We start from the raw sequence: 26,928 nt of genomic DNA, 5'->3' as shown, positions 1-26,928 counted from the left end.
ATTGTCCAGTATACCAAGTAACTGGTTGACTGGTGTTTATTAAACCAAGTCACTGGGTGCTGGGTGTGCTGTATAGGAAGTCACAGTGAACACAGGGTCCATCTTAATAAATCACTGGGTTCTCATTTACCAATGCCCACTGCTGTCCGGGGAGAACATTGATATTACACTGCTGATCCACCAACGTTCACTGCTGTCCACGGCGTAAATGTAATGATTGACCGGCTGATAAATATTTTCCAATTTTGACACTGTCATAGCAATATCTGCTGCAAATCGCCACTCTGTAATAGTCCCACTAATGTAGCTACTATAGTTTGCCTGTTTTAACAAAATTTCGTTTGTATGCAATTTGCGAATATTCGCTAACTTCACATGAATAATCGTGAACTTCGCGAAACAAATTTCCAAGTGCTTCGCTCATCTCTACTCCGAAGCCCTATAGTGAATAAAGCACAGGCAGATGCAGTTCTACTATATAATTACAGGGACACTATTCCCACCTTTCTCCAGATTGTTGACGAGCAACGGATCATGGTGTTATACAATATCTTGTGAGTAAAGAAAAACTTGAGATGAGAATAACCCTATAGCGATAAAACATGTTTGTATATCATAAAAGGTTATTATAAGTATATTATAAGTAACTTTCTCATGAAGTCAGTAACTCATGATTTGTAAATGAGATATTACTTACTGTATATGCTTTTCTGGTAATAAATACAAAGACCTTGAGCTCCGGTGTAGAGGCAGTCACTCTATCTGTGATACAGGATTACACAATGGCTTCCAGCACCCATAAGCTCTATCATGTCCATGGTTGTGATTCCAGACAAGTCCTGGAGGATTATTTTGCAGATAAACCTGAGATGGTCTTTGCAGAGGATTCCTTGATATTTCCTATGGAACAACTTACAAGAACGTTCACAGGGGGTTAGTGTTTTATGTTTAATCGCTTTTGAATAACATCAAACATCTAATTTAGACAAATGTATTTTTAGGTTGTTGAAGATCCGAATAGTTAATCACACGGCTCCAATAAGTAACGGGAGTAAAGCAAAATGTTTGTCATTGATTATGATGGAAAATTTAGGGTCTCCTTGCTTTCCTTTTCCTTTCTACAGTCTGAAAAAGAAGGAGGAGGAGGCAATTACTAATGTCTGGTGTTACCAGTTTGTGCTACTCTTATTTCCTTTCGGTTCCTAACTATCATATATTGTCCTTTTCTATGTATTTATTGGGAGATTGTAAATTTTCTGCCATGGTTACTGGAGATGTACACGAGGTAGGTGGCTCCTGTTTGCCTAATTGGGATACTCAGGGGATAGGGAGGAAGATTCCCTAACTACTGGAGATGTATGAAGGAGGTGGGCTACTTTATATCTACTGGGAATGATAAGGGAGTAGGGAGTTCCTAACTAGCCACTGAGGATATACAGGGGGAGAAGAGCTCCAACCTATTGGGAGCTCCTACCTAGGGGTTTATAGGAGAAATGGGGTCTACTATCTAGCTACTGGAGGTGTACAGGGGTACAGGGTCTTGGAGACATGAATCATGATTAGAGATGAGCGAACGTGCTCGTCCGAGCTTGGTACTCGATCGAGTATTAGGGTACTTGATGGTACTCGTTACTCAGACGAGCATCTCGCGATACTCGAGGACATCCCAAAATCCGTTTCCTGTAAGTTTGCGCGCTTTTTTGCAGCGAATAAACATGCAGGAGACTCTTTGGTACATCCTGCGATGATGTGGGACCCATACATGTCGATAGCAGTGATTGGTTGGCCAGATCAGATCACCCTGCCATATAAAACTCGGCGCCGGCAGTGCTCGCTTCAGACGCATGCTGTGAGAGATCAGGGACAGAGCTGCTGCTGGTCAAAGAGAGTGTCAGTGTAGGATTTAGCGTTCCAGTAGGCAGGGTATATACTAGCAATATAAACAAACAGACCTTTTCAGGGCTTAAAAGCTTTTATTAATACTATTACTACAGACTGCTGGCTGGGAGTTGCAGTGCTGCTACCGCGATTTAACCAGCACACCGTGGTGACCGGCTGCTGGCAGAAAGGGGGCATTAGGTGTTGCATACACACCCCTAAGAAGTGCTCAGTGTACTCTTTTTTGATTTGGGGGCTGGTGGTCCTGGTGTACTGCACTCAGGGCCGTATTTGCCACTAGGCACCCGTGGTCCGGTGCCTAGGGCGGCGCCCTGCGGGGGGCGGCACCTGCAGGGATCAAAATATATATCTTTTTAATAAAAAAAAATATTTTTACCCCCCGCCGCCCTAGGTACCGGACCACGGGTGCCTAGTCCGCGGCTGGAAGGCGGGGGGGGGGGGGGGGGGTGACGCCACCGCTACTGCCACCGTTGTGCAGCCCCGGGGCACCCGGGGTGAGCTCCTTCCGGCACACGCTGCTTCTATCTCAGGCCGGCAGCTCACCCGTGCAGCCCCGCGGTGCCCGAACTTCTTCCTGCTCGGCGCGATGACGTCACGAGCGCTGCAGCAGGAAATAGTTCGGGCACCGCGGGGCTGCACGGGTGAGCTGCCGGCCTGAGATAGAAGCAGCGTGTGCCGGAAGGAGCTCACCCCGGACGCCCCCGAAGCTGCTTTGGGGGGACCTGCCTAGTGTGCCTCTGCCCCCGGCTGTTCCCTCTTCCCCACACAGCTTCTCCCCCTGCCTGTGCCCCCCATCTGCTCCCCCTGCCTGTGCCCCCCATCTGCTCCCCCTGCCCCCATCTGCTCCCCCTGCCTGTGCCCCCCATCTGCTCCCCCTGCCCCCATCTGCTCCCCCTGCCTGTGCCCCCCCTGCCCCCATCTGCTCCCCCTGCCTGTGCCCCCCATCTGCTCCCCCTGCCTGTGCCCCCCATCTGCTCCCCCTGCCTGTGCCCCCCATCTGCTCCCCCTGCCTGTGCCCCCAGCTGCTCCTCTGCCCCCCAGCTGCTCCCACTTCTCCCCTTGCCCCCTTAGCTTCTCCCTCTGCCCCCCATCTTCTCCCCCTTCCACCCCAGCTTCTCCCCTGCCACCCCAACTGCCCCATCCTCTCCCTGCCACCTCAGCGGCTCCCCCTGCCACCCCCAGCTGCTCCCCCTTTCTGTCACCCCAGCTGCTCCCCCTGTCACCCCAGCTTTTCCCCCCTGTCTCCCCCAGCTGTCTCCCTTCCCTAGTCTCCCCCAGCTGCCTCCCTTCCCCAGCCCCCCCCAGCTGCCTCCCTTCCTCAGCCCCCCCAGCTGCCTCCCTTCCCCAGTCCCCCCCAGCTGCCTCCCTTCCCCAGTCCCCCCCCAGCTGCCTCCCTTCCTCAGCCCCCCCCCAGCTGCCTCCCTTCCCCAGACCCCCCCAGCTGCCTCCCTTCCTCAGCCCCCCAGCTGCCTCCCTTCCCCAGCCCCCCAGCTGCCTCCCTTCCCCAGTCCCCCCCCAGCTGCCTCCCTTCCCCAGTCCCCCCCAGCTGCCTCCCTTCCCCTGTCACCCCCAGCTGCCTCCCTTCCCCAGTCACCCCAGCTGCCTCCCTTCCTCAGCCCCCCCCAGCTGCCTCCCTTCCCCAGTCACCCCCAGCTGCCTCCCTTCCCCAGTCACCCCCAGCTGCCTCCCTTCCCCAGTCACCCCAGCTGCCTCCCTTCCTCAGCCCCCCCCAGCTGCCTCCCTTCCCCAGTCACCCCCCGCTGCCTCCCTTCCCCAGTCACCCCCAGTTGCCTCCCTTCCCCTGTCACCCCCAGCTGCCTCCCTTCCCCAGTCACCCCAGCTGCCTCCCTTCCTCAGCCCCCCCAGCTGCCTCCCTTCCCCAGTCACCCCCAGCTGCCTCCCTTCCCCAGTCACCCCCAGCTGCCTCCCTTCCCCAGTCACCCCAGCTGCCTCCCTTCCTCAGCCCCCCCCAGCTGCCTCCCTTCCCCAGTCACCCCCAGCTGCCTCCCTTCCCCAGTCACCCCCAGTTGCCTCCCTTCCTCAGCCCCCCCCAACTGCCTCCCTTCCCCAGTCACCCCCAGCTGCCTCCCTTCCCCAGTCACCCCCAGCTGCCTCCCTTCCTCAGCCCCCCCCCAGCTGCCTCCCTTCCTCAGCCCCCCCCCAGCTGCCTCCCTTCCCCAGTCCCCCCCAGCTGCCTCCCTTCCCCAGTTCCCCCCAGCTGCCTCCCTTCCCCAGTCACCCCCAGCTGCCCTCCTGCCCCAGTCACCCCCAGCTGCCTCCCTTCCCCAGTCCCCCCCCAGCTGCCTCCCTTCCCCAGTCCCCCCAGCTGCCTCCCTTCCCCAGTCCCCCCCAGCTGCCTCCCTTCCCCAGTCACCCCCAGCTGCCTCCCTTCCCCAGTCACCCCAGCTGCCTCCCTTCCTCAGCCCCCCCCAGCTGCCTCCCTTCCCCAGTCACCCCCAGCTGCCTCCCTTCCCCAGTCACCCCCAGTTGCCTCCCTTCCCCTGTCACCCCCAGCTGCCTCCCTTCCCCAGTCACCCCAGCTGCCTCCCTTCCTCAGCCCCCCCAGCTGCCTCCCTTCCCCAGTCACCCCCAGCTGCCTCCCTTCCCCAGTCACCCCCAGCTGCCTCCCTTCCCCAGTCACCCCAGCTGCCTCCCTTCCTCAGCCCCCCCCAGCTGCCTCCCTTCCCCAGTCACCCCCAGCTGCCTCCCTTCCCCAGTCACCCCCAGTTGCCTCCCTTCCTCCGCCCCCCCCAACTGCCTCCCTTCCCCAGTCACCCCCAGCTGCCTCCCTTCCCCAGTCACCCCCAGCTGCCTCCCTTCCTCAGCCCCCCCCAGCTGCCTCCCTTCCTCAGCCCCCCCAGCTGCCTCCCTTCCCCAGTCACCCCCAGCTGCCTCCCTTCCCCAGTCCCCCCCCCCAGCTGCCTCCCTTCCCCAGTCCCCCCCAGCTGCCTCCCTTCCCCAGTCCCCCCCAGCTGCCTTCCTTCCCCAGTCACCCCCAGCTGCCTCCCTTCCCCAGTCACCCCCAGCTGCCCGCCTGCCAGACGAGTTGTGGTCGGAGAAGTCTTCATGATGGCTGCCAGATGGAGAAGAAAGCAAAAAGTGAGCAACGGCAATGGGAGAAGACGTCACCTGTGAGTCATTAGTAACTGCACTGTAAACACTTCTATAGTGTGCAGAGCCTGTGTACCATTGGGGTCTAAATGGGTCAGTGTATGGTTTGCGGTAATGTACTGACACAGCCCCGCGGACACTACAGTACACTAGCGCAAACTTTTAAACTAGAATTAAACTACAACAGCTGAAGGCACTACAACTCCCAGCATATGCTGAGGGCTGCAGACTGTCAGTACATGCTGGGAGTTGTAGTGCCTGCAGCTGTTGGAGTTGGGCCCTAGGTGGCATATAAGAATATATAGATCAGTGGGGGCTCAGCGCAGGAAAGTGACCCCAGAACATCACTGATAGGGATAGGGGGAGATGTTTTTGTTCTATCCCCTATCAGTGATGTTCTGGGGTCAGTTCCCTGCACCCACAGATCTATGTATTCTTATATGCCACAAAGCATCCTGTGTATAATGCACCTAGGACCCAACTACAACAGCTGCAGGCACTACAACTCCCAGCATGTACTGACAGTCTGCTGCCCTCAGGATATGCTGGGAGTTGTAGTACAGCGTAGACAGATGTATTGCTGGACCTTCAGGGCTGATGGTTGTCACCCACAGATTGCAGCCACCAGGAGTCTCTGCACACAGTGATTTATTACAGGGTTGTCCTCACAGAGACTACAACTCCCAGCATAGCCTGAGAGCTGTACAAATGTAGGGATTTGTCACAGATACAGATGAATTCAGGAAAGGAGTGGGTCAGCATGTCGTGTCTCACTGGTTCTATATTGGTGGGCCCCAGGTCCCCAGTCCTACACTGGACAGAAGTGGTCCCCGAACTAAGATGTCCCCGGCCTCCTTCCTCCATCACGTCTGTTTGTTGAGAATAGCAGGCATCAAGCAGAGCGGCACCCAAGTGCCAGGGTATATACCATGCATGTAACCAGCCAGTGCCGGGGGGGCGCCTCAGCAAGCAAGGTGCCTAGGGCAGCATGAACTCTAAATACAGGCCTGACTGCACTGTATAGCTGGAAGTTGTAGTGCATCCTACATAGAACTTACTTCACTGCTCATTGTATTGGGGTGACAAAGTGTGTACAGTTGTTGCCCATACCAGATAGCACCGTCAAGCCCCCCCCTAAACTAGTGTGTACTGCATTGTATAGCTGGGATTTTTAGTGCATCCTGCATAGAACTTACTTCACTACTCATTGTATTGGGGTGACAAAGTGTGTGCAGTTGGTGCCCATACCAGATGGCACCGTCAAGCCCCCCCTAAACTAGTGTGTACTGCACTGTATAGCTGGGATATGTAGTGCATCCTGCATAGAACTTACTTCACTGCTCATTGTATTGGGGTGACAAAGTGTGTACAGTTGGTGCCCATACTAGATAGCATGATAGAGCCCCACCACACCATTGCTTACTAAAACTATTTTTCAAGATATCTGTATTTCATACGCAAGGCCTATCTCAGTTCCATACTGTGCAGTGTCCATAAAATGGTGAACCCCAGGGGTAAGGGTCGAGGGCGTGGGCGTGGGGTTCCAAGTTATGTGGTTGCTGGAGGCCGTGTTTCAGGGCAGGGTGACACAGCAGCACCTGTTGAGGAGATAGCAGTGGCACACCGTAGATGTCCAATCCCTAGCTTCTTTGACCAACTTACGGGGTCTCAAGGTAGACCATTATTAAAACCGCAGCAGTGTGAACAGGTGATCACGTGGATATCGGATAATGTGTCCAGTAACTTATCCACCATCCAGTCTTCAACGCAGTCCGCCCACGCTACCCAAGGGAGTGGAACCCTTGATCCATTAGCTCAGCCTCCTTCCCCACAGCCTGGCCCCTCCAGGGAAAGAAGGGATTCAGATTTACCACCATCCTACCAGGAACTGTTTTCTGGACCCTTCCCTGAGTCAGAGTAACCGGAGCAGTCGATCTGTCCTGATGCCCAAACTATGCAGCTCACGCAGTCAGTGGGTGATGAGAGTGGGGACTTGCAAGCGGGGTTGGAAGGGGTGTCTGATGACGATGAGACTCGGTTGTCAGACAGTGAGGTTGTTGTCATGGGTGTAACTCAAAGTGAGGAGGAGAGTGATAAGCTGGTGGATGAGGACGAGGTGACTGACCCGAGCTGGGTGGATAAGCCTAGTGAAGACCGTGCTTCTGAGGGGGAGACAAGTTCACCCGCAGGACCGGTTGGAAGAGGAAGAGGGGTGGGCAGAGGGAGAAGCAGGGGCAGAGCGAGTAGATCAGCAACTGTTTCACGGAGTCAAACTCCCGTGGCCAGGGCTAGATGTTCCAAAGTCTGGAGGTTTTTTAAAGAAACTGCGGATGACCGACGGACTGTAGTGTGTAACGTGTGCCGCGCCAGGATCAGCAGGGGAGCCACCGCTACCAGCATAACCACTACCAGCATATGCAGGCATATTAGTGGAACCAAGGCCATTCAGTGACTGCAAGTCGCACCCCTGCTCCTTCCCCTGTGTCAGGTGCTGGCTCTTTCAGTCCCCCCGCCCATGCCCCAGGCACGAGCGCCTCAGCAGACCTTTGCATGAAAGCGCAAGTACACTGCCACTCACCCGCATGCACAAGCCCTAAATGTGCACATAGGCAAACTGCTGAGCTTGGAGATGCTGCCCTTTCGGCTGGTAGAGACAGAGGCTTTTAGGAACCTCATGGCGGTGGCTGTCCCTCGGTACTCTGTCCCCAGCCGCCACTACTTTTCATGGTGTGCCGTCCAAGCCCTACACCAGCATGTGTCGGATAACATCATCCGTGCCCTGACAAATGCGGTCAGCGACAAGGTCCACCTAACCACGGACACATGGACAAGTGCTGGCGGGCAGGGACACTATATCAATTGAGGATTGTGGGGCCTACCTCGGTTGCGGTCTCTCATGAGTTGTACACCTCTTTTTCCTCCTCTTCTTCCTCCTCCTCTCCATTACCCTCCACGAGCACGTCGCCTCCATCTCGTAGCATCAGCAGTGCGGTGGGTAAGCGTAAACAGGCAGTACTGAAACTGCTGAGCTTAGACGACATGAGGCACACGGCCCAGGAGCTGTTGCAGGACATTCGGTACTGACAGTATATATATATATATATATATATATATATATATATATATATATATATATGAGCAGCAAATATAGTAAGATTAGAGGAGAAATGTGCTGAGGACAAGGAAAGTGTATTTACATTGGGACCTGAGAAGATCTGACTATATATACTAGGCAAACACTGGAGGAGTAAGGTTAAACTAGGGAAACACACAAGAAAGAGTTAGAAAGTAGGTAGAAAACATTATTTTGTAGACATGAGCAAATACGTTTTGATCGAGTAGGTATTCGATCAAATATTGCGGTATTTGAAAGATTTGAATACAATCGAGTAGTGTGTCGAATAAGCGGCAAACATTCGAAAAGCCCTCCCATCACACTTGGCGCTTTTTTTAATCCAATCACCATGCAGGGAGGCCGTGAAGGACCCTGGAAGTACGCACGCAGGGTGAAAACGGCGTATACACTCATTGGATGGCTGAACCACATGACCTCGAATCTTGAATACAAGCCTCCCGCCTCTCGACCGCAGATGCGCTTTCAACCTAGTCAGAGACAGGTTTTTTATATATATAAAAAGGACAAGGGGGACTCAAAATATTTCTTTAACCCATTCCTGCAAATTCACACATGTATTTCTGGGGTTGAGGCCCATTGGTGCAACATAAAGCAGTTAAACTGTTGTCACCCAAAATTGTGCAGTTATGCAAAAAACACTACAGAGACACCATCACGTGTCTCGATGTCAGTGAGCTAGCCAGACCTTAATCTGGGAAGGAACAGCCAAGCCAAGGAATGTCTCTAGTCAAGGATACCATTCAAGCAAGGTATCCATGCACAGACAGCTGTTTCGGGGTGTTTGCCCCTCATCACTGTGGGGTAGGATTCTGGGTAGAGGGAGCTATGCCTAGTAAGTGCATTTCTCCTGGGAAATCAAATATGCAACAATCACTGCAGAGACACCATCATGTCCAAGGAATGTCTCCAGTCAAGGAAACCACCCAAGAAAGGTATCCATACCCTGATAGCTGTTTTAGGGTGTTTGCCCCTCATCAGTGTGGAGTAGGATTTTGGCTAGTGGGATCTCACTGACGTCGAGACACGTAATGGTGTCCCTGCAGTGTTTTTTTTTGCATATTCAATTTTCCAGGGAGCAATGTCCTAGAATACACTGACGTCAAGACATGTGATGGTGTCTCTGCGGTAATTTGGTTGATCTCCCTGAGGTCAACCATCGTCCTTTTGCATGCACTTACTAGGCATTGCTCCCTCTAGACAGAATCCTACTCCACACTGATGAGGGGCAAACACCCCGAAACAGCTGTCTGTGGATGGATATCTTGCTTGGGTGGTTTCCTTAACTGGAGACATTCCTTGGCTTGGTTGTTTCTTCCCGGAGTACGTTCTGGCTAGCTCACTGACGTCAAAACATGTGATGGTGTCTCTGTAGTGTTTTTTGCATATTTGATTTCCCAGGGGGCGTGTCCTAGAATGCACTGACGCCAAGGTCAGTCTCTGAAGTGTTTTGGTTGATCTGCCTGAGGTCAACCAGCGTCCTTTTCCAAAATTGTGCAGTGACAGTTTTTTTTTTATTGAATATTTTTATTTCCAAAGCATAGCATACATTATTCAAATACAAAATACAAAAACAAAATACACAATTTTGATATTACCATAAAATACTGCAATTTCTTTATCCCCCAAATCCATCCCCCCCTCTCATCTATCAGCCACCCATCCACCTAACCCCAGAGCAAAGAGGAAGTATAGCGCCGAGAAGAACAAATCATAATAAAAAAAATAATAAAATAAAATAAAAACAACACAAAAATACGTTTAAATTGACTATCCGATTAAAGATTTCCTCCTTCACTCCTTTATTCACCGTTCCACCTACCCCATATTTTCTCGTATGTTTCCCTTCCCTTAACATTATTAGGCACACTAATAAATTCATATTTGCTGATTTTTTTCCCACTATATTCTCCCATGCTCTTATATGTGGTGATTCTGGGGATAACCATGATCTTAATATTAGAACCTTAGCAAGCATCATCAATTTAAGCGAAGTCTTAGAGTAATTATCTATACCCGATGTCATTCCAAGAATCACCATCTTTGGATCCCTTAAAACTTTATTACTTAGCTTACTTTCTATTTTATTTAGTACTTCCTCCCAAAATTCCCGAACATTGGGACAGCTCCATAGTAGATGTAGACTAGTTGTCTCTTCACTTTTACATTTGGGGCACTCCGAATGCAGCCTAGTTCCCATTCTTTGTAATCTAAGTGGAGAATAGTACAATCAATGAATAATTTTTTATTGTATAAGTCTATGATTTGCATTTACAGATGCTAAATTAACATTCTTCAATATCTCCACTCCTCTTCCAAAATATCACCAACCTCTTTCTCCCATTTCTGTTTTAACCCTATTAGCGCCCTATCCATTTTTGTCCCAATTTATATTTTACTTATTTTACTTAATTTCGCTTACTTATGACCACTGACTTTTTTTAATAAATCCATAATAACATGTGATTTTATGTGCAAATATTCTTTATCTGGTGTGTCTCTTATTGCGTGTGAAATTTGTCTATAATATAAATAGTGTCTTTCTTGAATCTCATAGTGAAAAGGCATAAAAAAAAAAGGAAAGAAAAATTGGGGAGCGATCTATTCTCTAGCAACCAACATTTAACCTTGATATCCTTGAAGTAAGTGGGTTACTCACGTCTCGGAGGGGAGATAGGTCAAACTCCCCCCCGCCGCCAGGAAATCTCGTAGCCGCAATACAGCCAGTCGATGTTGCACTTCTCAGAGAAGGACATGAATTCTCCCCAGATCTTCTATGCACAGCCTATTCAGTCTTCTATCGTGCTTTACAGCTAGGACCGGAGCAAATTCCTCGATCACAGTGATTTGAAGATAAATTCGGTCATAATATTAAAACAACAAATTTATTCTTTGTCCAACGCGTATCGGAATACCCAATTCCTTCATCAGGGACATAGTGGCAAATAACTGACATACACTTTAAAAATCCCACTAGCTCCTTATTCCTCCTCCCCTTTACATTACTGCCGGGCAAAATTTGCAATCTAATTCATATAACATACATTTATAAAAACACACATATACATAAATATCTTAACTCTATTAGACAACAAACACATATATATCAATAAAATTTATACCCTTTCTATCATCTCATTAAGTCCATTGGGTACCAAAGTGTCTAATTTGAATATCCAAAAGCTCTCTCTTTTGCATAACCTATTAAATCTATGCAGCTGAAAATGTATCCTTTCTATTGGAAATACTTTTAATCCACTATCATCTCCATTGTGAAAAATTACGGGAAACACTATGTTTGGGGAATCTATGTTTAATATTGAATCTGTGTGTATTGACTCTCCGTCATAGAGATTGAGTGGTTCTTCCCAAAATAACAAAATCTGAACCACAATTTTGATGATATTTTATAATTATCTCCTCTTCTGATCTTTCCCCTTTTACCACTTTAGTGCCTTCTGTAATATAAGGACCAATTTTTCTTTAAAATATTTTTTATGGCTGTATGATTGCTTGAGTATTTGGTGATGAAATTAACATTATTTTTCCTTTTTTCTTGTATTTCCTCTCTTTTCTTCATCTCGTTTCCCTTTCATATACATTTTTCTGTTTAGTCCACTAGCTTTCTTTCTAGCCCCCTCTATGATTTTTTTAGGGAATTTTTTCTGTAAAAACCTTTTTTCTAGAATTTTTGTTTGTTCCTCAAATATATCTTCTTCTGTACAATTCCTTTTTATTCTAGCCATTTGTCCGAAGGGAATATTTTCTTTCCATGTCTTCAGATGTTTGCTGCTAAAGTGTAGGTACCCATTCGCGTCAATCGGTTTAAAAAAAGTTTTAGTATTAATATCACCATTTTTAATATAAATTGACAAATCTAAAAAGGCTATTTCCTCCTGACTTACATTTTCACTAGATTTAAGACCCCATAAATTATCATTAATAAAGATCATAAAATCTTTAAGATCATTGTCTGTTCCACTCCATATAATTAATAAATCGTCTATGAATCTCCCATAAAAATTTATAAATTTATTAAAACGACTCCCATAAATAAATTCTCGCTCAAACATCCCCATATATAAATTAACGAAAACCAGCGTGCATTTCGCGCCCATTGCGGTTCCAAAGTGCTGAATAAAAAATTCTTCTTCAAAACTGAAATAGTTATGTTTTAAAATAAATTCCATACTATTTACAATAAACTCTTTTTGTTCTAGTGGCATAAATACATCTTCCATTAAAATACTTTTGATGGCTTGCAGACCCTTCTCATGAGGAATATTCGAATACAATGAAGCTACATCTAAAGTTACTAAATAATTATTAGATTCCCATTTAATTTAATGTTGAATCTCATAGTGTATTTGCATTTGTGCAAACGACTGTAACTGTCCATTCTCTATTATCTGTATTAATAATACCACACCCCTTTTTTGCCAAAATCCTTTGTGAATTATTTTATCCAACTCTTCTAGTTTATCGTTCCCCCAAACTGGTGTGAAACAAGTGCTACCACGTATTTTGCCTATCTTTTTAACCGCCATCCACACTTTAAACCACTGCCGTGCAAAGGAAGATTTGTTCCCAATATTTTTAAGAGCAGTTCTCGCTTCCACCAGATCAACTTTTTGCTCTTTTATAAGTTGTAATCCCATCCCTGTTTTTCTATTTCTACAAATATTTATTACTAGAAAATGTACCAGGTGATGCCCGGGTATAAAGTGTCAGTGTGTTAATTAGATTTGTTCTAAGGTGCCCAGGAGTCCAAGCTAAAGGTATTGTTAATCAGTGGAATTAGTGTATACCTGTAGTGCATAGTTGGAGGGGTTCTGTATACCCACAATTTTTAGTTTTTATGGGTCTCACATATCTGTAGTGCTTAGTTGGGGGGCTGTATACCTATAGTGCGTAGTTGGGGGGTCCTGTATACCTGTAGTGTGTAGTTGGGGGGCTGTATACTTGTAGTGTATAGTTGAGGGAGGTCCTGTATACCTGCAGTGTACAGTTGGTGAAGGTCCTGTATACCTGTACTGTATAGTTCGGAGGTCCTGTATACCTGTAGTATATAGTTGGTGCTGTATACCTGTAATGTATAGTTGGTGGAGGTCTTGTATACCTGTAGTTTATAGTTTGAGGGTCCTGGATACCTGTAGTGTATAATTGGTGGAGGTCTTGTATACCTGTAGTATATAGTTCGGGGGTCCTGTATACCTGTAGTGCATAGTTTGATGGTCCTCTATAACTGTAGTATAGAGTTAGTGGAGGTCCTGTATACCTGTAGTGTATAGTTTTGGGGGTCCTGTATACCTGTAGTGTATAGCTTTGGGGTCCTGTATACCTGTAGTATAGAGTTGGTGGGGGTGCTGTATACCTGTATTATATAGTTGGTGGAGGTCCTGTATACCTGTAGTGTATAGTTTTGGGTTCCTGTAAACCTGTAGTGTATAGTTTGGGGTCCTGTATACCTGTAGTATATAGTTGGTGGAGGTCCTGTATACCTGTAGTGTAAAGTTTGGGGGTCCTGTATACCTGTAGTATAGAGTTGGTAAAGGTGCTGTATACCTGTAGTATAGAGTTGGTGGAGGTCCTGTATACCTGTAGTGTATAATTTTGAGGTCCTGTATACCTGTAGTGTATAGTTTGGGGTCCTTTATACCTGTAGTATATAGTTGGTGGAGTTCCTGTATACCTTTAGTGTATAGTTTTGGGGTCCTGTATACCTGTAGTGTATAGTTTGGGGTCCTGTATACCTGAAGTATATAGTTGGTGGAGGTCCTGTATACCTGTAGTGTATAGTTTTGGGGTCCTGTATACCTGTAGTGTATAGTTTTGGGGTCCTGTTTACCTGTAGTGTCCTGTATACCTGCAGGGTTGTATTTACCATTAGGCACCCATGGTCTGGTGCGTAGGGTAGCACCTTGCAGAGGGGCAGTACCCTCCCGTTCAGACTTGCCAGAAAATCTGGTGTCTTTTCGAGGGGGGTATGGCAGTATTGGTCAGGTCTGGTATAGCGGTGTTATCCAGTCACAGTATGGCGGTATTGGTCAGGTCTGGTATGACAGTGTAATCCAGTCACAGAATGGCGGTATTGGTCAGGTCTGGTATGACAGTGTTATCCAGTCACAGTATGGCGGTATTGGTCAGGTGTGGTATGCCCATGTTATCCAGCACTGTATGGTGGTATTGGTCAGGTCTGGTGTGGCAGTGTTACCCAGTCACAGTTTGGCAGTATTGGTCAGGTCTGGTATGACAGTGTTATCCAGTCACAGTATGGCGGTATTGGTCAGGTCTGGCATGGCAGTGTTATCCAGTCACAGTATGGCGGTATTGGTCAGGCCTGGTATGGCAGTGTTATCCAGTCACAGTATGGCGGTATTGGTCAGGTCTGGTATGACAGTGTTATCCAGTCACAGTATGGCGGTATTGGTCAGGTCTGGTATGACAGTGTTATCCAGCCACAGTATGGCGGTATTGGTCAGTTGTGGTATGACAGTATTATCCAGTTACAGTATGGCGGTATTGGTCAGGTCTGGAATGGTGGTGTTATCCAGTCACAGTATGGCGGTATTGGTCAGGTCTGGTATGATGGTGTTATTCAGTCACAGTATGGCGGTATTGGTCAGGTCTGGTGTGGCGGTGTTAAATGTGACGTGTGGAGCTATTACCTGCCTATCCTGATGCTAATTGGTGAGTGAGGATGGGGCACCTTCAGGTTTAGTGCTTAGGGCAGCAGCAGCTGGTAATACTTCCCTGTATACATGTACTGTATAGATGGAGTAGGGGGTCCTGTATACATGTACTGTATAGATGGAGTAGGGGAGTCTACCAGTTATTTCTGTGGATGTTGTGATGCAGCTTCCCTAGCAACCATTGCTCCCTGTGAAAATGAAAGCAGTAATCCTATTGGTTGCTAAGGCTCCAACTGCCGTTTACTACTGGAGACATGCAGCTAATTATATCCCCTGTGTTTGCAGTGTGGAGATTTTCCAATTCATCTCTATGGGGCGCCGCTCTTCCCCCTCCCCCTCCTCTCCTGTACATCTGGTGGGGACGGGACCTTCGCAATAACCTTCCCGGGCACCAAATGTATCTGTGGGCCAAATTTGAGGTCAAACGGTTCAGGCATTTGGAAGTCTATTTGGGACAGACAGACAGACAGACTTTCATTTTTATGATATAGACTAGAAAATGTACCCGGCGCTGCCCGGGTATAAAGTGTCAGTGTGTAAATTAGATTTGTTCTAAGGTGCCCAGGAAGCCAAGCTAAAGGTATTGTTTCATCAGAGTTAATCAGTGGAATTAGTGTATACCTGTAGTGCATAGTTGGAGGGGTTCTGTATACCCACAATGTATAGTTTTTAGGGGTCTCGCATATCTGTAGTGCATATTTGGGGGGGCTGTATACCTATAGTGTATAGTTGGGGAGGGGTCCTGTATACCTGTAGTGTGTAGTTGGGGGGGGCTGTATACCTGTAGTGTATAGTTGAGGGAGGTCCTGTATACCTGCAGTGTACAGTTGGTGAAGGTCCTGTATACCTGTACTGTATAGTTCGGGGGTCCTGTATACCTGTAGTATATAGTTGGTGCTGTATACCTGTAATGTATAGTGGGTGGAGGTCTTGTATACTTGTAGTTTATAGTTTGAGGGTCCTGGATACCTGTAGTGTATAATTGGTGGAGGTCTTGTATACCTGTAGTATATAGTTCGGGGGTCCTGTATACCTGTAGTGAATAGTTTGAGGGTCCTGTATAACTATAGCATAGAGTTGGTGGAGATCCTGTATACCTGTAGTGTATAGTTTGGGGTCCTATATACCTGTAGTATATAGCTGGTGGAATTGGTGAAGGTGCTGTATGCCTGTATTATAGAGTTGGTGTAGGTCCTGTATACCTGTAGTGTATAGTTTTGAGGTCCTGTATAACTGTAGTGTATAGTTTGGGATCCTATATACCTGTAGTATAGTTGGTGCTGTATAGTTGGGTCCTATATACCTGTAGTATATAGTTGGTGCTGTATACCTGTAATGTATAGTTGGTGGAGGTCTTGTATACCTGTAGTTTATAGTTTGAGGGTCCTGGATACCTGTAGTGTATAATTGGTGGAGGTCTTGTATACCTGTAGTATATAGTTCGGGGGTCCTGTATACCTGTAGTGAACAGTTTGAGGGTCCTGTATAACTATAGTATAGAGTTGGTGGAGGTCCTGTATACCTGTATACCTGTAGTGTATAGTTTGTATAGTCCTATATACCTGTAGCATATAGCTGGTGGAGTTCCTGTATACCTGTAGTATATTTGGGTTCCTGTCTACTTGTACTATAGAGTTAGTGAAGGTGCTGTATACCTGTATTATAGAGTTGGTGTAGGTCCTGTATACCTCTAGTGTATAGTTTTGAGGTCCTGTATACTTGTAGTGTATAGTTTGGGGTCCTATATACCTGTAGTATATAGTTGGTGGAGTTCCTGTATACCTGTAGTGTATAGTTTTGGGGTCCTGTATACCTGTAGTGTATAGTTTGGGGTCCTGTATACCTGTAGTATATAGTTGGTGGTGGTCCTGTATACCTGAAGTATATAGTTGGTGGAGGTCCTGTATACCTGTAGTGTATAGTTTTGGGGTCCTTTATACCTGTAGTGTAAAGTTTGGGGTCCTGTATATCTGTAGTATATAGTTTTGTGGAGGTCCCGTGCACCTGTAGTGTATAGTTTTGGGGTCCTGTATACCTGTAGTTTCCTATATACCTGCAGGGTTGTATTTACCCGTATGGCAGTGTTATTCAGTCACAGTGTGTCGGTATTGGTCATGTCTGGTATGGCGGTGTTATCCAGTCACAGTATGGCGGTATTGGTCAGGTCTGGTGTGGCGGTGTTATCCAGTCACGGTATGGTGGTATTGGTCAGGTCTGGTATAGCGGTGTTATCCAGTCACAGTATGGCAGTATTGGTCAGGTCTGATATGATGGTGTTATCCAGTCACAGTATGGCGGTATTGGTCAGGTCTGGTGTGGCGGTGTTACCCAGTCACAGTTTGCCGGTATTGGTCAGGTCTGGTATGGCAGTGTTATCCAGTCACAGTATGGCGGTATTGGTCAGGTCTGGTATGACAGTGTTATCCAGCACAGTATAGTGGTATTGGTCAGGTCTGGTGTGGCGGTGTTATCCTTTGACAGTGTGGTCGTATTGTTTAGGTCTGATATGACAGTGTTATCCAGTCACAGTATGGCGGTATTGGTCAGGTCTGATATGACAGTGTTATCCAGTCACAGTATGGCGGTATTGGTCAGGTCTGGTGTGACAGTGTTACCCAGTCACAGTTTGGTGGTATTGGTCAGGTCTGGTATGGTGGTGTTATCCAGTCACAGTATGGCGGTATTGGTCAGGTCTGGTGTGGCAGTATTACCCAGTCACAGTTTGGTATACCTGTAGTGCCCTGTATATACATGTACTGTATAGATGGAGTAGGGGGCCCTGTATACATGTACTGTATAGATGGAGTAGGGGCCCTGTATATACATGTACTGTATAGATGGAGTAGGGGGTCCTGTATATACATGTACTGTATAGATGGAGTAGGGGGTCTACCAGTTATTACTGTGGATGTTGTGAGGCAGCTTCCCTAGCAACCATTGCTCCCTGTGAAAATGAAAGCAGTAATCCTATTGGTTGCTAAGGCTCCAACTGCCGTGTCTGCTGCAGCTAATTATATCACCTGTGTGTGCAGTGAGGAGATTTTCCCATTCATCTCTATGGGGCGCTCTTCCCCCTCCCCCTCCTCTCCTGTACATCTGGCGGGGACGGGACCTTCGCAATAACCTTCCCGGGCACCCAATGTATCTGTGTGCCAAATTTGGGGTCAAACGGTTCAGGCGTTTGGAAGTCTATAGAAGACAGACAGACAGACAGACAGAAGGACAGACAGACTTTGATTTTTATTATATAGATTTGCAATGAATAATAATAAATCTCTATGTCCGGCATTTGTAACCCACCTTCTGCCTGCTGCATTGTTAAATATTTATATCGCATCCTACTATTCTTTCCCTTCCAGATTAATCTGTTAAACAATATTTCAATCCTTTTAAACCATTTTCGGGGTATCCAACATGGGGAGGCCCTCAAGACATATGTTAATTGTGGGAGAGCGATCATTTTAATTTGGGACATTCTGTCCATCATCGAGAGTGGTAATCCCTGCCAGAACTTAAACTTTTTTTCTAATTTCGGCACCAGGGCCTTAAGATTTAGTTCTATGAATCTCTCCACTTGTGAAGCAATTTCTATACCTAAATAGGGAAAGGTGTCTTCTGCTTTTAATATCTTCATTCCCATCTCTGGGATCTCTCCCTTCATCCCAATGGGCATTACCACAGATTTATGCCAGTTTATTCGCAATCCAGACATCTTACCAAACTCCCCGAATAAATTAATTACTCTGGGGATGCCTTCTATGGGATTGCTAATAAAAAGTAACAAATCGTTGGCATATAGGACTATTTTATCTTTCTTACCTCTTAGTCCAAATCCTGCTATAGCCGGGTCCTGGTTAATTACAACCGACAACGGTTCAATATACAGTGCGAATAAAAGTGGTGACAAGGGGCACCCTTGTCGGGTACCCCTTGACAACACAAACATCTGTCAATTGTCCATTTATGGACAGCCGGGCCCTGCAGTGACAGTTTAACTGACTTGCCCTGACCTGTAGCTGTACCTAATAGTCACCCCCTTACCCATGTTACTTTGTGTAATAGTTGCACCTGTCCCTTTTTGCTTTACCTAACAATCATCTCTGTCTCCTATTGCTGTAAGTATAATGTCTCCTGCCTTGTGTTGGGGTATCTGTTGCTCTACCCTGTCCTCTACCAGTCTCCATTATCCCCCATTTGTGTACTGATAGGCGCCCCTGTTTCTGTAGCTTAAATTCATCCCTGTCCCCTGTTGCAATACCTGATATTTGCTGCTGTTACAGTATCCAATTGCCGCCGCTGTTACTGTACATGAAATTTTAAAATTTGCTGATAATATTCTAAACCCTATAACAATATTATTTTTTCCTCTTTGTGTTTAAAAGGCCATAGCTCTTGCACTTTTCCACCTACAGACCCACATGAACCCTTATTATTTGCTCCACCAACTGTTCTTTGCAATGACGGATTTAAGTTTTGCATAAAATATTCTGCGACACCATAAAAAAAATTATACGAGCGGGGAAATTAAAAATAAAACGCAATATTTTTTATTTGGCGGTGGTGGTGGTGTGTGTGTGTGTGTGTGTGGGGGGGAGTGGGGGGGTTGTGTTTACACAATGCACCCTATGGTAAAAGTGACATGTTATCTATGTTCGTCAAGTTGGTACGATTAAAATTATAGGCAACTTGCACAACTTTTATTTTATTTGACAACTTTTAAAAAATTTAACCCTTTTTAATATATTAAATGTTCCTTAAAATTGCTCTAATAACATCATTATAACGTCTTTAACCTTTGGTCTATGGCAGAGTTGCGAAACCTTCAGCCCTCCAGCTGTTGCAAAACTACAATTCCCTTCATGCCTGGACAGCCTTTGGCTGTCCAGGCATGATGGGAATTGTAGTTTTTAAACAGCTGGAGGGCTGAAGGTTCCCCATCCCTAGTCTATGGGGCTGTGTCAGGTGTAATTTTTTTGCGCCATCATGTGTACTTTTCATCAATACCTTACTTGGGTATATGCAACTTTTTGATCACTTTTGATCAAAATTTTTCTGGTTTTGACCAGACCAAAAATTTATTATTATTTTTTTTTTTTTGCGCTTACGTTGTTTACCATGGAAGATCAGGAATGTGATAATTTAATAGTTTGGGCGATTACACACCCGGCGATACCAAACATGTTTGTTTGTTTATTTATTAATTTTTATGTATAAAGTGGGAAAAGGGGGGTAATTCAAACTTTTATTAGGGGAGGGGATTTTTTTATTAATAAACAAAATCTTTTTTTTTTCTCCCAAAAACATTAATTAGAAGCCCCCTGGGGGACTTCTATATACATAGCACTGATCTTCCATTAATATCATTGCTGTGTATATAATAGAGCACTGATCCATTAGATTAGTGCTTTATTTCTCTGGTCTGCAGTAAACCAGATACATAGAATACCAAGGTGGGTTCAGCATCACTTCGACGCTGAGTCCCGGCCTGGCCAGTACAAAGGTTTCCCCCTCTGTGATCAGGGAGAGGGGCTAATTAGGACTTTTAAGTGCAGCTGTCATGTTTGACAGGTACATTTAACTGTCCTAATTAGCAGGTGCGGAGATTGGCCACACCCGCTAATAGCCATGGTCCCGGGCTGCAGAAAGCAGCCAAGATCGCGGCGGTTCAGAACGGAGTCAAAGCGCGGCCCCTCTCTGCACCTCCCCACCGGTACGCCCTTCTGCGGGAGGGGGTTAATGTCAAAAGAGGCTGTGGAGGCAAGGGATTAATATGTTATGTGTCTCAGTATGAAATTTTGTAATTTTCTCTCGGCAGGTCACATTAAAGGAGACATCTTAGTTGACCTCAGTGTTGGTCCCATGATCCATCATCTCTATGCAGCCTGTGAGTTTTTCGAACACATCATAGTGCTGAAGGTCCATGACAGATGCATCCTGGAGATGAAGAGATGGCTGGACTCACGTACGGGAGCGTTTGATTGGGGACATGTCACAAAGATTCATGTAGAGATGGAAGGAAAGAGGTGAAGTAATTTTGTACCGCTAGTCTATTCAAGGCCAACTGTCAGATATCACTAGAACACAATACAATTTATCCTCTCAGATGAATATTCTTCTCCATGGGCTCCTGTATAATAATGAGGAATGTTGTGAGGGCATAGCATAACACCTACACTAGATTTGGTTAATCACCCCTCCCCAATGAAAGCCAATACTTCTGCCCTAAATATCAAGCCATAAAGATTGCTATTAAATTCGAATTGACTGTTTTCATCTTTCCTATTTCTTTCAGTGTCCAGTTACAGGAAAAAGAAGAAAAAGTGAGAGAAGCCGCTCAACATGTAGTGAAATGTCACCTTGAGAAGGAAAATATGACGGATCCGATAGTCTTACCACCGCCCGATTGTATCATCAGTGTTGTGTTATTAGATGTCATCAGCAAAGACCAAGATGATTTCATCAGATATCTGAGGAAGTTCTCAGGGTTGCTGAAACCTGGTGGACACCTCATAATGTTGGGGGCTTTAGATAGAACATATTTGATGATTGGCAAAGACAAGCTCCATGCTCTCACATATGATGAGGAATTTGTTAGGAAAGCTCTAGCTGGGGCAGGATTTGTAATTGATGACTGTAAGGTTAAGAAGAGAACTGTTGTGAGTGACCGTACTGACTATAAGGCCCTCATATTCATTGCAGCTCACAAGGAGAAGTAGATGTGAATAGGACCTTACACATTAGGCTATTTTCCCACAATGTAATTTTTCAGTAAAGAACCGATGCTAATTTCAATGGAATCAGCGTCCGTTCTTTACTGTAGGTACTGCATTGCATTGAAGTCGATGCAATGCCACCCGCCCTTTAGTTTTTTAAAAAAAATAATGTACCTGCCTATTGTTTCCAGACCCTGTTCAATGAACAGTATCTGGAATTATAAGCGGCTCACACATTACATTGAAGTGAATGTCTCCCATACAGTGTCCGCAAATCAATGTTAAAATAAGAACATTCCTGCAGCCGATACAGAGTTATCAGCTGCAGGAACGTCCGGAATGAAGCCCAGCGGCAAGCAGTTTAACAATGGACGCTGTTAAATGTTGTGTGAACATAGCCTTAAGCTGTTTTTTTTTTTTTTTTTTCATTTTAGACAAGGAGTTCCCCAATATATAAAGTTCTTTCAACATGTTTACACCCGAAAGCAGCCAAATTATTATCATTATTATTATTATTATTATTTCTTTTTTTTTTTTTTACTTCCGTCAGGTGAACTTGGAGCATGTGAAAATATTCAGTGCTTTGAATGAGAACTTTCTTGGTGCATACAACTAACCTTTTCACCTAACATAATGTCAAGAACACCTTAACCCCTTGCCGCAAAATGACGTTCCTGCTTTATGCGTCTGGGCTGCTATGGATTAGTATGATCAGGTCCCTTTCAGATCAACTGGTTTTGGAAAGTTATATAGATTTGTAATTTACTTCAATTAAAAAATCTAAAGTCTTTCCATACTTATCAGCTGCTGTATGTCATGGAGGAAATGTTGTTTTATGTTCAGTCTGACACAGTGCTCTCTGCTGACATCTCTGGCCGAGACAGGAACTGCCCAGAGCAGGAGAGGATTCCTATGGGGATTCATAGAAAACCGAGACAGGAACTCTGTCTCAGTTTTCTATGAATCCCCATAGGAAACCTCTCCTGCTCTGGGCAGTTCCTGTCTCGGCCAGAGATGTCAGCAGAGAGCACTGTGTCCAACTGAAAATAAAACGACTAGAGATGAGCAAAACTCGAGCATGCTCGAGTCGATCCAACCCGAACTTTTGGCATTTGATTAGCGGTGGCTGCTGAAGTTGGATAAAGCCCTAAGGCTATGTGGAAAACATGGATATAGTCATTGGCTGTATCCATGTTTTCCAAACAACCTTAGAGCTTTATCCAACTTCAGCAGCCCCAGCTAATCAAATACTGAACTATCGGGTTCGGATGGACTCGAGAATGCTCGAGATTCGCTCATTCGCTCAACATTTCCTGCATCACATACAGCAGCTCATAAGTACTGGAAGGCTTGAGATTTTTTAATAGAAGTAAATTACAAATCTATATAGCTTTCTGATATCAGTTGATTTGAAAGAAAAAGATTTTCGCTGGACAACCCCTTTAATAGAAAAGTCCACATTGAATTTAATAGTAAAGACGGTAAAAAAAGAAAAACAGTGGTTAAAACAGCTAAAAAATAATGTTCGGTTTGCAAAAGACACCTGAAAATAATTATCATGATCATTATTTTGACATCTGTGCAGGCAACGTCCGGCATTTTATACACTGCGTGCATTGGACTTCTATCTTCCCATTGACTTTAATGCATTCCAATTAAGTAAATTTAATTACGGCATAAATGGACGTCTTATTTTGACGTTGTGTGAACATAGCCTTACACTGGTGCTCTCTCCTGCCATCTCTGTACGTGTAATTTTCTTTATGAAAATTTCCTTCTGCTCTGGACATAAACAGAGGTGTGAGTAAAGAGAACCGTGCAACACCCCCTTAACCCTGCAAGTCAAGCGGTTAACATTAAAGCTTATGCTGCGTTTACACGGAACGATCGTGTGAATTTGCACGATAACGATCGAATTCGAACAATAACCGTATGTGTAAACGCAGTGAACGATCAAGCGACGAGCGAGAAATCGTTCATTTTGATCTTTTAACTTGTTCCTAAATTGTCGTTTGTCATTCGCAAAAAATTCGCAGATCGTTCCGTGTAAACAGTTGTTCGTCGATTTAACCTATGTGCGAGATAGCCTTAAGCGATCGCAAAACGAATTTTCCGTATGATATATCGTTGCATCTAAACGCTGATCATTCTAAAAAAAAAAATCGTTACTTCGAAATAGTTAATTGTACGATCGGGCGAATTATCGCTTTGTGTAAACGGAGCATGAGAAGAGAGAATCTTGTTAATCTTCTGCTTGTGGCTTTGGCAGATAAATTTGTTCCGGGAGGTGGGGGTGGGGTTTAGCACTAGTGATGGAGCCGCTGCCTCAGGTGGCAGAGAACTCAAAATTGGCCCTAGGATCACATCCCACATACTCTACACTTTACATCCCACATTTTCTTACAGTGATGAGTGGACTTTTATGCAGCAGATATAGAATACCTATGATGCCGCAACAGCTGTAGTGTAGTAGTCAAGAAACACAAGTGAGTAACAGTTATATGTAAATTAATGTATCCCAAGCTAGAGCTATTGAATGACTACAACTCCTGTCATGCTCTTATGTGTCATTATGGGAGTAGTAGTTCTGCTAAGCTTTACATTAGTGGGTATGGTACATTTATAGGGATAGGGCTCCTGTTTTATGGTTTTATATAGTAATTTATATATAGTTAAATGATTTGGGAGTGATATATAATCTGTACCATGTGCTGCAGTCACTATGGAGATTTCCTTACTGCACTCCTGCCCTTACTTGGCAGGCTGAGCGGGCAGATGACATCACTTCCTGTACACGCCCCCAGAGTTTAGGAGAACAGCAGATAAGGTAAGCAGAGGAAGGGGAGAATTGCTGCCAAAACAAAAGATTAAAAAAATATATTAAAAAAGGGTCTAGAAAGGATCACAGACATCGCCAAAGTTTTTTTTTTTTTTTTTACAAACTTGATGACAGGTACTCTTTAATTTACTGATTATATTTTTACATTTTTAAATCATAGAAAGTTCCAAGAGAGTTGATTCTAATAGTGCTGCGCCCTTAAAATTCCCTACTTTTTTGATAATAATTGAATTTTTGCTATTGAAAATGTCAAAATCAAACCAGTTTTTGCTATATGCCAATAGAGGTATCCATTCCGATTGTATACTATCTATATTGTATACTATCTATATTGTGTATCACCATTTACTATGTACCATCCAAAGTGGAACTTGACTTTATACTTTCCTATACATCTGTACAATGTGTTACAATAAAACAGGAATTTAAACAATCTCAAATGATGTTATGTCCCTATGTGATTTTATTTACCGTACTTGTTTTAGGTACAAAATTTTTGCAGTAATAACTTCCTAATATTTTATTTTAAATTGAATCCTCCTCTTTTCTTACACAAAATTAAAAATCCCCTTTATATCAATAGAGTTAGATAATAACATTCTGTCTGAATAAAGCCGCCACTAAGTGCAGGGTAAGAGTTTAGATATATAGGGGCTGATTTACTAAGATGTTACTGGCAGAAAATTGTTGAGTTTGTCTCCTTTTTTGTCCACTTATAGTGGACTGACTCAATTACTAAAGACATGCAACACCATTTATCCACAAACCCGACAAACACATCATTTTTTTCCAAAAACCTGCCAAGTGAGCGTGTTGTGGGTGTGTCCTTTAAAAGTGAGTTATTTATATCATAAAAATGAAAGTCTGTCTGTCTGTCCATCTGTCCTCTATAGACTTCCAAACGCCTGAACTGTTTGACACCAAATTTGGCCCACAGATACATTGGGTGCCTGGGAAGGTTAGAGTGAAGGTCCCGTCCCCGCCAGATGTACAGGAGGGGAGGGGGAAGAGTGCCTTATGGAGATGAATGGGAAAATCTCCACACTGCACACACAGGTGATTAGGGATGAGCGAACCGAACCGTTATGAACCAGATTCGTTACGAACTTTGCAAAAAGTTCAGTACCGAACCGAACTTTCAAAAAGTTCATTACGAAGTTCATTAAAATCGCAACGGAGTCGCAAAACTGTATTGTTTTCACAGAATGGAAGAGAATAAAAGGAATTATTACTCCTATAATCCCTTTTATCCTGTTTTTATGTGAATATCACGGTGTGTGACGTCACTCCAGGAACAGGAAGTGCCTGAGCGTCCATGCTCTTTCTCATTGTGTGTCTAGACTGCAGAAAGAGAGGAGCTCCGTGCTAGTTAGGGAGGGAAAGCACATAGATAGATAGGCAAACAAGTAGATAGCTACAGGAAGGTAGAGAGAGGGAGAGATAGGCAGAGATAGTAGATAAAAAACTTGTGATATCTAGGGAGAGATAAGGAGATAAAAAAAAGACAGAGAAAAGTTAGAAGAGTCAGAACCAGCTACCGTTCGTTTGTTTGTTCGTTTGTGATAACCTATACATTGCTGCTTTGCTGGGTGCTTTCAACCCCGTATAGCTGCAACCCAAAAAGTTGTTAAAAAAAAACACCTAAAAAAGTAAAAAAAAAAAAAAAGGTGGTTTGTTTGTTCGTTTGTGATAACCTGTACATTGCTGCTTTGCTGAGTGCTGTCAACCCATATAGCTGCAACCCAAAAAGTTGTTAAAACCCCCCCTAAAAAAGTAAAAAAAAAAAAGGTTGTTTGTTTGTTCGTTTGTGATAACCTGTACATTGCTGACAATAAATAACCAACACCGCACTACTAGAGTAGTATATCAGTCCATGCACATCCAGCGGATTCCACCAAATCCGATATACAACAGCAATACTTATAGTAAGATGTGTCTAATGTGCGAGAAATACCTTAAAGTTGCAGCTTTTCAGTGTTCACTCCACGAGATCAAGGAGAATACTCACACAGATGCGAACTTTTGCGTAAATTTATTTTTCATTACACCGGTATCTCGTACAGGACTAAATCCAATGCTCACAGGCTGGCGTGTTCCACTCTCAGTCCAAACCATCCAACCTCGCTGTGGACGTTTCGGAGGACAGGCTGTCCTCCGAAACGTCCGCCGCGAGGTTGGATGGTTTGGACTGAGAGTGGAACACGCCAGCCTGTGAGCATTGGATTTAGTCCTGTACGAGATACCGGTGTAATGAAAAATAAATTTACGCAAAAGTTCGCATCTGTGTGAGTATTCTCCTTGATCTCGTGGAGTGAACACTGAAAAGCTGCAACTTTAAGGTATTTCTCGCACATTAGACACATCTTACTATAAGTAAACCTGTACATTGCTGCTTTTCTGGGTGCTGTCAACCCCGTATTGCTGCCTGCAACCACAAAAGTTCTTTAAAAAGTTCATAAAAGTAGTTTAAAAAAAGTACAAAAAAACACAAAAAAAGTAAAAATAAAAAATAAAAGTTTTTTTGTGATTACCTGTACATTG

The 26,928-nt window shown here is 45.0% G+C and overlaps 1 protein-coding gene across 1 annotated transcript; it reads left to right on the top strand.

The window, feature by feature from the left end:
* The first annotated feature begins 782 nt into the window (after positions 1 to 782).
* On the top strand, positions 783 to 21,551 carry LOC138769173 (nicotinamide N-methyltransferase-like). Its single transcript, XM_069947443.1, has 3 exons — positions 783 to 933; positions 20,651 to 20,858; positions 21,128 to 21,551. Exons 1-3 carry the CDS (start codon positions 783 to 785, stop codon positions 21,549 to 21,551), a joined length of 783 nt encoding a protein of 260 aa, XP_069803544.1.
* The last annotated feature ends 5,377 nt before the right edge of the window (positions 21,552 to 26,928 follow it).

Source organism: Dendropsophus ebraccatus, chromosome 12 (genome assembly GCF_027789765.1).
Source record: "Dendropsophus ebraccatus isolate aDenEbr1 chromosome 12, aDenEbr1.pat, whole genome shotgun sequence".
Lineage (NCBI taxonomy): Eukaryota > Metazoa > Chordata > Amphibia > Anura > Hylidae > Dendropsophus > Dendropsophus ebraccatus.
Note: the sequence above shows the minus strand (reverse complement) of the source record. Positions and strands in the feature narration are given on the sequence as shown.